Here is a 13,486-nt window from a genome sequence, read left to right as displayed (position 1 = left end):
GTGCTTACATTTTAGTAATGTCGAACATAATAAAGTGCAGTGGGTGTTGTATAGCATTTTAGGACCCTAGTGTAATTTTCCCGATTCATGCCCTTACATAGGTATAAATCACCATGTCCTAATATAGGCATAGAAATCACAACCATATTTAGACATAGCTCATGCTGTTCAAATACGGCATGGCTACTTCCACTAGTTCCGAAAATCCACAACGATTTCTTGGAAATCTTGGCTTCAGCAGTTAGGGACTTCCCTTTGCTTGGATTTTGATTTGTCCAAGAACTCATGGAGTTTTCAAAGAACTGAGACTCTTTGATGACGTTATTATGTCCACCTTTATGTCAAACTCGACACCTTCAAGGTATAAATATGCCCACACTTGCCCAAGCAAACACACAATGGTTTGGAGCAGTTCGACTATCTACTTGCCTGACGCATCTAGTAACAGCAAGTGCCGAAGGAAGTCGACCCTCCTGCAGGCGCACTGAGAGAGACGCTGTCTTTTCTCTTGCCGAAAAATCCAGCTTCAGTGTTTCCAGGCTTCCCTTGTCCCTTGAAATCGAGTCCTGAGACAGAGAGATACCAGACCTCCTTCATTCTAAACCATGGTACGGAGCTGATTAAACCCTAAGAGAAATCTTGGATAGATTCTTGTCAAAAAATACTAAACTTATGCTACACCACACTTATTTCTTCCCTCGTACTAGACTTAGGTTAGGTGTATCGTATTTTAGAAGCACCAGTTGAGTTCTTTTAGTCTTTATTTATGTATTTATTTTATGGCTTGAAAACCATACCATGCTGTTACAGTATTTTATAATACTCTTCTTGCTGTATGCATTATACTTTACAGCCGGTATTACGATTGTAGCAGTTCATTTCTTCTGCATGAGAAAGAAGACTGTTCAATAAATACTTTTATTGAAAACGCCCGTCTCTCTATTTCTCTGCACCTCTGGTGAAACGAAGCATGCACGAATGACTAGGTAAAATATCTATCTATTGTTTCCACGACTCTGAAGATCAGTTTTATCTTGGGGACAGAAAGTTGTCGTGTTTATCCCTTCTTGTGAATTCTAGAAAGTTTCTAGTGACCTCTGAGCTAGCTGGCACTCGCAATTAAGTTTAATATATTCGATAGAGACCTAGTAGACACAAGTCCTACGTCACATCTATAGGCTATATTATTCCAATACTTAGAGCCTATTGGGAATATAGGAACTACACTACACCCCCCCCCCCCCCACTGTGATGGCCTGTCTGAACATTTGTGTTGATAGTTGCATTCTCATTGTGTTCTAAACATGTTTAGACATGTTGCAAAGGGTTTTCTTTGAGCACTTACGAACAAGGCCCCCAAAGATCAACCAGTGCATGCCTACATCTCTCACTTCACTTACATTTGTTTTCAACTATTCTTGGTTAGCCCGTTGCAATTTTCTTTGGCTGTTTTCACTGCTCATCATGCTACCAATTACTGTTACAAACATAAAAAAAATAATTATAAAAATTCTCATAAATTTATGCAGTTTTAAATTTCTAACTTGAACAGATAAGATTACTTTTTGAATGATCATGAGCCTTGATTTATTTTGGCAAAACAATTGAGTTTATCCTTTATACTCATTCTTCAGAATTCCACATGATCCAATAGTGTAATATTAGCGTTGAGCCCAAATTGAGTCAAGGTGCAATTACATTGCACTGTTTGAAAGTGGTAAAATGTGTGGGTTCTCTCACTGCTGAAACGAGAATTGGTAAACATTTTGCCATCTCTTGTAACAATGCAATCCGTTGACATACCCCCATGTTTACCGGATCATGATGTATGCCTCCTGATCCTCCAAGATCCATACAGTAACTTCCCCCGAGTGCACGAGTGCCCATTCACCACAGTTAGACCTCTACAGCGTTCCTGAAGCACAGTGTAATAATTTAGCCAAGACCTGTAGAATCTTTCTGGGCCCATTCTCTTGAGAAAGGTAAACATTTTTGTAAAGCTGGATTTCAGACACTCACGCCTGGCTAGAGTCTGTAGTTTTGTGCCTTCTAAGCAAGTCATTTGATGATCTGTTCCTTCAAATAAAGTTAACTATAGTTGCATGACTGGGGCAGCGCATGGTACTAGTCAATGTTTAACTATTATAGAACCTAATGGCAAGTACTTGATGAGAGAGAAGCTAAGTGTACCAAGTGTTTTAGCTATGCAACCTTTCCTTTTTGTTGGCAGCTGTACGCCCCTATACTGAGCCAGAATATACAGATGACACCATGACAGTCTATCAAGTGCCTCTATTCTGTAAGTATGTTTGATTATGCTTCACAATGTATCTCTTTGATTTGAGGGTTTTCAGTTAAAAATTGCGTATTCTAAAACCTCCTTTACCTACTCCTGATGACCTATATAAGCATTTCTTAAGTATTTGGACTATGGCAATGTTTGAGCTGGTATGCATGAGAGACCTCATTCTTAGAATATGTGTAGTGTCCCTTCACAATTAACTTATTGGAAATATACTACCATTCTCCTAAATAGGATAGTCCATAAATGAAGGTAGGAGTGAACATTGAGAAATCCTGCATTTAAATGTTTATCCAAGATAAGATCCTGTTGCTTTTGTTATTGCTTCTCTATATTTGAAATACATATGTAGAGCATTCTAAAACTAGTAATGTTTTTTGTGTTTTTGGTTACTTTCCAAAGATTAAAGGCAATCCTGTCTGCATCATTGTGATGTCAAACGTCTTTTCAGTAAATTCTCTATGAACAACCAATGTAAACATTTTCAGTAAATTCGCTATGAACAACTAATGTAAAAAAAATCAAACTATACTTCCACATTGATCTCTATTTCTTTACAGTGTTTTTTTTTAGTCCCAACTTAGTTTGTAATGTCTTAACTATGCTGAGAGCTACAGGAACAGGGCACACAGTCCTAGTGCTCTGTGCTAAAAGCAAGAGGATCAAAGTGGTTTGTCAGTCGGATGCTCCAGTAGTTAATGGAACATGAAGGGTGTGCAAAATGTGCGGTGATGTGGATCTCCTCAGCGAGAGCCATTTCAGCAGAGCCCCACTCTTGTTTGTATTGTCGTGGTATGATCGAACACAATCACTAGGGAGCATGGCTTCAAAGGCCCCCTTTCTGTTTGAGGAATGTAAAGGGCATGATCCACAGTAGCTCAGTATGAGGTGGCGGGCGCCATGGTGGGTGAATATCTAACTACTCACCCCAACCCAACAGAGGGTATGAATATTACCTGCAGCCTTTTTTCGAAGAGACAAGCACATGACTACCATCAGTTGTATAAGCAATGCCACCTATGGAAAGGGTTGAACTGAAAGTCACAAAGGGAAAAGGGACCCTGCTCTCCTCCGGGCGCATCAGACAACATGCTTCTTGATCTAGGTACCATCAAATCCAAAATGTAAGCCTGTTGCATTACAGACTTCAGTAGAGCTCCTCTGCTCCATGGCAGAGAAACCTTGTGAACTTTGATTGTGTCCTTCTATTTTCACAGTTGGTGGGTATACTTGGACTGGGCTACAATAGCATTAGCTTTGTGGAACCCCACTTGAACATTTTATATATATATATATATATATATATATATATATATATATATATATATATATATATATATATATAATTTATATATATATATATTTATATAATTTTTTTTTCTTTACCTGAACTGTATTTTTGCCTCTTTTTTGGAGGGTGCCTCAGTTGGCCATCAATTCAGTGTACAGATTATTCAATTTGCAGTTTTGTGTAACATGCCTACACACTCGCTGTGTTAGAGGATGAGTAAAAGGTACGTGTTTTCACTTAATGAAGACTTTATTGATGATGATGGTTTTGAGCATGACTGCATTCAAAATGGAGTTTTGTAACTTCCTGCCAGGTATTTGAGGCAACGGTATTAACTGCCTTGAAATCTACTGGATAGTTAGAGGCCTCCCTCTGCCATCAAACTTGCAGTGTAAAAGAATGAGAGAATGAAAGCTTGCCTTTCTTAGATCAGATGGGGTAACGGAGGAAACTGTGACCGCTAGACCTGAAGTAGTCAGAGATGCCACTAAATACTGAAGAGAAAAGCACACAGTAGTTCTGGGACGTAATGCAGAGTCTTCTACAGCATATTCAGTTAACAACATTTCCTGTGTACCTGGTGGTTACTCTTTTGCACCCAAACTAGACATCTAACCTGTCAGCCCAGTAGATCTTGCTCGGGTGTATTCACAACTTAATTGAATTTAGGACATTTATTTTCTTCTAGCTGCATTCCATGATTGTTGGCAGAAACCCCAGGACAGATTGTTACTGGGTAAGGTGGTCAGCACCACTAAGATGGTCTTGCAGTTGTGATAGTGTTGGCAACCCCTAATTCATCCCTCTCCTGCCACTGAAACTGGACTCCTTTTCCCTGTGGTGGACCGCTGATCTTTCTGAAAGAATTCCCAAAATTGAACTTTCCAAAAGTTGTATTTGCCCCAGTATTGGAACTTTCATAGATTCCCATGCTTTGTATCATTCCCCGTCGTCGGAATGGGAGCCTCGGTAAATAAAAAATGCTATAGTAGTAAGCACAAAGTGAAAAAATAGGCCTAGGCCTCATCTCATTTTGTAGCTTATCCACCTCTTTTTGTAAAAGAGACCAAATTCTTGCAGTAGCCAATCAGAGTAGCCTCACCCCCTAGAACCTTCCTGAGAGAGCCTCAGAGCCTTAGATTTTCTACCGCACGTTGTGCAAGGGAGTCTCCATTGAGCTTCTGCTCAAATTTCTTCACTTCTTAGTATTTTTCTTCAACTTGTGCCTAATTTTTCGTCATGTCTGACAAAGAGAAGAAAGCACTTTTTAGAGCCTGTGCTACTTGCTCAAAAAAGAGGTTGTTTGTTGAGGACAAACATCAAGACTGCATATATTGCTTATATCCGGATCATAAGGCCACGGACTGCAAGATTTGCAGAACCTTCTCCACCAAGACCTTGAGGGACGTCTCCTCACTTGGCTACAGAAAATGAAAGACCGCAAGGAACTTATATCTTCTGACAGTGAGGGCTCCTCTTCGATGGTGTCATCAAGAAGGTCGAGGAAGAGGGGTCGGTCTCCCCCTGCTACATCTGAAGAGCCCCATGTCAAGGCCTTACCTGGGACCTCTGATAGGTCCGATAGGCCTGCTTCCCAAAAATCTCCTCACCACGGTGAAAAGGAGAGGCAGGGTAAGCTTGAGGAGTCGCAACCTTCAAAAAAGGCTAGGAAGATTGTCCCTGTGACTTCACCACCCTCTGACAAGGATAGAGGGGTGAAAAAGCCTTCTACTGCGACTCAGGAGGTCGTTTCAGACCAGAAACAGCGTTCGTCGACGGTGAAAACCTCCGGTACGCCGACGATTTCTATCACAAAAGACTTGTTTGTAAAATTGCCCTCGTCGACGGGCTCGGTGGCTACGACGACGGCACCTGCGCCGTCGACTATGTTTAAGACGCCGGATGCCTGTTTGTCGTCGTCGAAAATGACTTTCTCCACGTCGACGATGACGACGAAAGTCACTTCGACGACGACCGCCTCGACGACCCCTGTCTCTTTGCTGCTGACAACGAGTTCGTCGACGGTCCCGTCGACGATCCAACCATCGTCGACGATGACCATCTCCCCGTCGACGACTCCATCCTCGACGACGAGCGCAGTTTCTTCGTCGGCGCCTCCGTTGACGAAACAGTCTCTGCAGATTCAACCGTCGACGGCGATTCCGTCGACGACTGGAAAAACTGTTTTTTCTCACAGAAAGAGACAAATAACACCGGAAATGACATCTCCACGACGAGTTACGACGTTACCTCCTACCTTATTGCTGGATGAGGATTCTGATGAAGAAGCTTATAGCGATTTTGGCCAGGCTTATAGCCCTTCTGACTTACAAGTAAGATACAGGACATCAGTTCTGAGGAAGGGGATATGGAGCAACAACAATATGTTCAACAACAATGTTATGAACAACAGGACATGCCAAGCATGCAGGTGCCTTTCCAGAAACCTCCACGTCCATCTCAGCAGGAGATGGTGGCGATGCCATCCACTCTCATCTCTGATCTACAACTAATGTTGCAGGACTATCGGAGGCGATTTCCTACTCCTCAGGAGGTTCAACAGGTACGCCCTCCTACACCGCCGCCTCAGTTATCTCAGCCTGTGGCAGGACACTCTTTGCCTTCAAGAGGGCGTGACACAGAGCCCGTAGAACATCCACAGGAGTTGGTACCCATTCGGGATGATACAGATGATGACAATGCCTCATCGGATGTTGATCAGCAAGTGGCACCTGACCAAGACCAGAATGTAGACTGGAATCAGGATGACCTTCGAGATCCAGACGTCACCGGGCCTGATACTGCAATCTCTCCTCCAGCAGATATCGGAGGTTTTCACAACTTGATGGAACGAGCTTCCAAGAGATTTGGTCTTCCTGTTACCACGGTTCAGTCCGAGTGTTTTTGTACGATTTCAAAGAACCGTTCCGGAAATCCGTACGTTCAATCCCCATCATTGAACATGTTTGGTCTGAAGGCCTAAAAACTATGCAGAATCTGGCCACAGTCCTCCCGGTACTCCCCAGACTGGAGAAAAAAATATAAGGCGCCAGACGGCAACCCGGCATGTCTACTAGGTCAGCCAAAGCCGGATTCGGTCATTTCTCAGGCCGCACAGAGTAAATCTAAAAACCCATTCCACGCCGCTAACGACGCCACCGGATAAAGAGGGCAGGCGTTTGGACAATGTTGGAAAAATATTCTCCACAATGGCCAGCCTCCTTGTTAGGGCGGCTAATGCTTTGGCGATTCTAGGGAGATACGATCGCCAGATGTGGTGTGATCTCTCCACGTTCGTGGAAGAACTTCAGGATACATCTAAGGACGAGGTAAAAAAGATCTTACTGGAAGGAGAGTGAGCCTCTTCTGAAGTAATCGACTGCGCTATGGATATAGCCACTACGGCCTTCCGAGCGCTAGCCGGCTCGGCAGTTCTGAGACGCCAGGGTTGGTTGAGAGCCACGTGGTTCAGACAGGAGGTACAAAATAAAATTCTGGGGAGATGTTATTTGGCAAGCACGTGGATGACGCCCTACAGGGCATAAAGAAAGATACGGATACGGCCAAGTCCTTAGGAACTTTACAGTACCGCAAGGTGCCCTTTAAAGGAGCAAGAGGAAGAGGATTCTCCTCCTATAGAGGCGGCAATCAGCACCGCTACTCTTCCAACTCCCAACCTGGCCAGACTTACAAACCCCAGTATTCGCAGAGGGGTTCTTTCTCTCGCAAGCCACCGAGAGGACGGCAAGGGCAGCAGAGGAGGGATACTTCCAAGAGACAATAGCGGCCAGAAGGCTCTTTCTACTGTTCCTGTGCCCTCATTAACACCAGTGGGGGGCAGGATTGCCCTTTGCCTCGACAACTGGATGGTCATAACAAACCAGTGGGTCCTAAACATCATCAAGAAAGGACACACGTTGGAGTTCCAAGATCTTCCTCCAACGAGAGCTCCAGACGCCTTTACACCCAAACATCTCAAACTCCTTCATCTCGAGGCCCACCAACTCTTCACCAAGGGGGCAATAGAACCTGTGCCTCTCTCCCAAAAGGGGAAAGGGTTCTATTCCAGGTTCTTCCTGGTTCGGAAGACGAAGGACAAGTGGCGTCCGATCTTAGATCTACGACAGCTCAACTCTTATCTCATCAAGTTGTCCTTCAGGATGGTCAATCTTCAGGACATCCTCCGCCTTCTCAATCCAGGGGACTACATGGCGACCTTAGATTTGGAAGACGCATACTTCCATGTACCCATTCATCCAGCTCAAAGGCAATACCTTCGATTTACAGTAGGCAAGAGCCATTTTCAATTCAAAGTACTGCCTTTTGGTCTCCGGTCCGCTCTGCGGATCTTTACCAAGGTACTGGCTCCGGTGGCAGCCTTTCTCAGAAAGCAGTCTTTCGAAGTCTTCCCATATCTGGACGATTGGCTGCTAAAGGCTCCTTCCAAGAAGCGTCCAGGGCAGTCACGACCTGCAGACAGCTGTTCGAGCAACTGGGCCTTCGGCTCAACAGAGAAAAGTCGATTTTGCGCCCCTCCAAGACAGCGAGGTTTTTGGGTGCAATCCTAGACACGGAGTGCTGCCTGGCTTTTCCTTCGGAAGAGCGCCATACCAAACTGATTTTCTCTGCTCGCCTCCTACACACACGGAAGTTTCTGTCAGTTCGCCAATATAAATCGCTTCTCGGATCGATCTCATCCTGCATACCATTAATACCACACTGCAGGCTGAGGATGCGTCCACTGCAGGAACAGTTGGACAAGCAATGGCGTCAGGTGACAGGCTCCTTCGACGACAAAATAGTCATTACTCCGGGAATGCGAAAGGCAGGCAGCTGGTGGTTGCTAAAAGACAATCTTTCAGTGGGCTTGCCATTCCAACTTCCTCCATCTCCCATGGTATTAACAGATGCTTCCATGGAGGGGTGGGGAGCGGTCCTCCAAGAACTGAAAGTCAGTGGTCATTGGAGCTCAGTCCAGGTCAAGTTCCATATCAATCTACTGGAGCTTATGGCCATTCGTCTAGCCTTACAGGCTTTTCTTCAGAGGATCCGCAACCGTGCCGTGGTGTTTCGTACAGACAACACCACGGCCATGCACTACATAAACAAGCAGGGCGGAACCAGATCTGGCACCCTGTCAAAGGAGGCACAGAAGCTTTGGAATTGGGTGATCCAACACAATATCACTCTGTCGGCGGAACATCTGGCGGGCACTCTCAATGCCACAGCAGACGCTTTGAGTCGCAAAAGGAATGTCAGCCACGAATGAGAACTGGACGAGACTGTTCTGAACGAACTGTTTCATCGTTGGGGGACCCCAACCATCGATCTGTTTGCGACTCCTCAGAACGCCAAATGCCAGTCCTACGCAAGCAGGCTTCACCATCAGGGATCCTTGGGGAATGCGCTTTTGATTGCCTGGTACGGCGCATTTGTTTACGCCTTTCCTCCTATTCCGCTAATCCCGAAGCTGATCCGCAAGCTCAAAGCAGAGCCATGCAAAATGATTCTCATTGCACCAGCATGGCCCAGGCAGTTTTGGTACACAGAGCTTCTTCTGCTCTCCCAGGATCAACCAATTCTCCTGCGTCCTGTTCCAACGCTGTTAACAATGGCTCACGGGCAGATTCTGCATCCAAACCTGCAGTCACTTCAATTGACAGCGTGGCTCCTGAGTTCAGAGAGTTCCAGGATGTAAATCTCTCAGGAGAATGCAAAGACATTTTAGCTCAAGCCCGAGCACCAAGTACGAATAAAACCTATCGGGCGAAGTGGAAGAGATTCTGCCTTTGGTGTCAGAGACAAGGTCTACATCCATATACTTCTGCACCACACCAACTTTTGCCTTACATCCTTTTTCTTGCAAAATCTGGATTGGCTCATTCTTCTATAAAAGTACATCTAGCTGCCATATCTAGATTTCGACGATCATCATCCGGTCCTTCCCTTTGGTCTGCAAGGATCATTAAACAATTTCTGAAAGGTTTGTTCACGTCTAATGAAGGCCCCATTTGAGCCTATTCATAGGGCGGACATGAAGTTTGTTTCATGGAAACTGGCTCTTCTCTTGGCCCTGACATCGGCTAGAAGGGTTAGTGAGCTCCAGGCTTTCACGATTGAGGAACCTTTTCTACAATTTAAAAATGAGGTTCTCATCCTACGTACGAATCCTAAATTTATTCCTAAGGTCCCCTCTGAATTTCATCTGAATGAGCCGGTGATCTTTAAGTCCTTCTTCCCACGGCCCTCCACACCAGCAGAGAGGGCTCTGCATTCCTTGGACATTCACAGATGTCTCAAGTTCTACTTGGAGCGCACAAGACTGTTCAGAAAATCTTCCCAGCTTTTAGTTTCATACAGTGCTCCACGTAAGGGTTGTCCAATTTCTAAACCCTGCATTTCCCGGTGGATATCCAGCGCAATCCAGTTTTGCCATCAAGAAGCGGGAAAACCTCTTCAGCGAGCAGTTCGTGCGCATTCTACGAGATCAATGGCTTCATCAGTGGCTCTGTTCTCAGGTGTCCCGATCAAGGACATATGTAGAGCGGCGACATGGAGCAGTGTCCACACCTTCACTCGCCACTACTGCTTGGATTCTTCTGTGAAAGAGGATGTGGCAGTGGGCCAGGCTGTCTTGAGGAACCTTTTCCAATAAGTCTGTGAGCTTTCCTTACTATCCCGCCTTCCTTATTGCATATTTTGTATTACTTGTTGTTGTTCTGCTTTGTGATGCAAATGTGTTCTGTTTTCTTACCAGAATTACGTATGATGTTTACAGATACATATGTTACAAAATATGCTTTTCTATTTACTGCTAGCTATTCTGATACAAAGCATGGGAATCTATGAAAGTTCCAATACTGGGGCAAGAAAACAAGTTACTTGCCTGTAACTTTGGTTCCCCAGTATTGGTAACTTTCATAGATTCCCATGCGCCCACCCTCCTCCCCTGGGAAAGCTCAGCCTTATTACCCAATGATGTTGCTGTTCACAACGGCTACGAAAATCTGAGGCTCTCTCAGGAAGGTTCTAGGGGGTGATGCTACTCTGATTGGCTACTGCAAGAATTTGGTCTCATTTACAAAAAGAGGTGGATAAGCTACAAAATAAGATGAGGCCTAGGCCTATTTTTTCACTTTGTGCTTACTACTATGGTATTTTTTTATTTACCGAGGCTCCCATTCTGACGACGGGGAATGATACAAAGCATGGGAATCTATGAAAGTTACCAATACTGGGGAACCAAAGTTACAGGTAAGTAACTTGTTTTCTTCTATCTCCTAATTGTGATTTAAGAGTTGGTGTTCCGACACGATCAGCAAATGGAACTGGTTAAAGCACCAACATTTCCAGCTTTCTGAGCAAAGGACAGTGGCCCTATATCAGTTTCCATGGACCACAAACTCCCACAAAGTTTGCAGTCCTTTCTGCTAAAAGTTTGTAACAAAGAAACCAAGGCAGGTAGCTGGCAAGAAAGGAATAGTGTGTATTTTGGAAGAGAAATAGTTCTCTGTAGTTCCTTAGACATTTGTACAGTTTATACCTTCCTTCATTTTTCAGTCTTTGGAGGCTCTTTTTCACTTGGAAAGATATGCAGATCCTCTTCCACTTTTGCCTGTGGTATTGCCTGGAAGTTGAAAAGTACGCTGATTAGTACAAGTATGTAAGAATTTATGGGCCTCCTGTATAAAACTCTGGGGCTTATCTCCCAGCTCAAGTCCAAAGCCCTTCTGTTTCGCAGAAGGGGTTTTGCGACAGATTATAAATCGTAGATCGGATGGGATGTGAAAGGGACATGCACGCCTATTTGGGAGTTACAGTGTAATTTATCTGTTCATTATGACCACAGTTATCTTCACTAACTAGTGATCTCGTATGGAACGGGATCTGATTTGCTCAGGGACAGCATCTGCTTTGGGATTCATATGGGTGCAGCCTTGTGGTGCAGATCGTGTTGAAGGAGCCCATTTTCCAAAATGTATTTTCATCTACATCCCTTCTTCATGTGTTCATGTTATTACTCCTAGTTCTTTTTTGCTTATATCATGTTTAACTAACCCAGTTTCCATAACTAACTCATTACAAATCGCTCAGCATGAGCAATTAAATCCCTCCTCCACTTTTTTAATGGAGCTTCCACAAATAAATATACCATATCTTTGAAGAGATTCTTCTGTTACCAGTTCCTCGAATGCTATACTCCACGCAGTATTTTACATCATGGTCTCTGTGTGCTGTAGATGTTGCCCTAATTCATATGATGGTTGGGGATTGGGTGGCAAAAGATATGGGACATAATGAATATCTTTCTGCACCATCACTGGGGTCCAATCTTAACACCCATATTTCATTGATCAACTGTGTTCCTTGGTGCCTGCAACCCTTTCCATTAACAATATAAAAGGAGTCCAGCTGATGCTCAAATGAGGTACCCAGAGCGAATATCCCACACTACCTGTGGAGAAGTGTGGCTCAATGGTTAGAGCGGCAGACCCTGATGCAGAGGTCTAGCCCGGGACCAGGGTTCAATTCCCCGCCTCGGCGGGTCTTGGGCTCAAAAATTCCACGGACCTGATAATTCTCGCCTCGGTGCCTATTCCAATCATGGAGTCCCACTCTGCAACATAGCTTGCTTAATCTCCACAACGGCCCCCACAACGCTAAGGATGCCTGGCCTCCACCTTGGGGGTGCCCAGGAGTGGACACCTCACAGGGAAAGCCAGGATGGGTTCCACAGCGGTATTCGTACAAGCGCCTTGAGACCCTTGCGGGTGAGTAGTGCGCTATACAAGTATCAATTTACATTTACCTTCCAGCCCATTCTGCTTGCCAAAATTAGCTGCCAGTTATCTTTTAAGAGGTTATAGGTTATAGGTTATATCCCTGTTAAAGCCATGAATGTGTGATGCAAAGATGCCAGTAAAGTATTTACCGAGTAGGTTACACACTAGCTTCTCCAGAAAAATAGTTCATATCTAATACTGGCATTTTTGTAATTATTTTGGCCACCATGAGTGTGGAAGGGTATGCTCAGACATGAGTCCCTTGCTCATTGCACCATCAGGATTCAAGCAAGCCGGGCCGAAGACGGCTGTAATGCCAGAAACCGGTCCCCGGAAGCTTGTTTCCTTTCCAGTGAAGAATTGGCTTGGTAGTTTGGTCTGCCCTGTTCCCATGATGCACTGGGCCAGGGACAGACTAATTTGCATATAGCCAGGTTCTGAACTGGGATGGTGCAGTGAGCTAAAAAACGGTGATGGATCAAGCCCTGATCTGTTGACTGGGTAGGAGTGTTCTGATTAACTCAGATACTCTGTCCATCACCACCCCCTTTTTGTAATTATTTTGGCCACCATGAGTGTGGAAGGGTATGCTCAGACATGAGTCCCTTGCTCATTGCACCATCAGGATTCAAGCAAGCTGGGCCGAAGACGGCTGTAATGCCAGAAACCGGTCCCCGGAAGCTTGTTTCCTTTCCAGTGAAGAATTGGCTTGGTAGTTTGGTCTGCCCTGTTCCCATGATGCACTGGGCCAGGGACAGACTAATTTGCATATAGCCTGGTTCTGAACTGGGATGGTGCAGTGAGCTAAAAAACGGTGATGGATCAAGCCCTGATCTGTTGACTGGGTAGGAGTGTTCTGATTAACTCAGATACTCTGTCCATCACCACCCCCTTTTTGTAATTATTTTGGCCACCATGAGTGTGGAAGGGTATGCTCAGACATGAGTCCCTTGCTCATTGCACCATCAGGATTCAAGCAAGCCGGGCCGAAGACGGCTGTAATGCCAGAAACCGGTCCCCGGAAGCTTGTTTCCTTTCCAGTGAAGAATTGGCTTGGTAGTTTGGTCTGCCCTGTTCCCATGATGCACTGGGCCAGGGACAGACTAATTT

The 13,486-nt window shown here is 44.9% G+C and overlaps 1 protein-coding gene across 2 annotated transcripts in view; it reads left to right on the top strand.

Annotated features, from left to right (window-relative positions):
* ELAC2 (elaC ribonuclease Z 2) overlaps window positions 1-13,486 on the top strand; it is a 397,407-nt gene that overhangs the window by 102,312 nt on the left and 281,609 nt on the right. For both annotated transcript variants that reach the window (XM_078654722.1, XM_078654723.1), the window contains exon 6: window positions 2,231-2,299. In XM_078654722.1, coding sequence (XP_078510848.1) covers window positions 2,231-2,299 — 69 coding nt within the window. The remainder of the gene's footprint in view (window positions 1-2,230; window positions 2,300-13,486) is intronic.

Source organism: Lissotriton helveticus, chromosome 7, assembly GCF_964261635.1.
Source record: "Lissotriton helveticus chromosome 7, aLisHel1.1, whole genome shotgun sequence".
NCBI lineage: Eukaryota > Metazoa > Chordata > Amphibia > Caudata > Salamandridae > Lissotriton > Lissotriton helveticus.
This window is presented reverse-complemented; position numbering and strand designations above follow the sequence as displayed.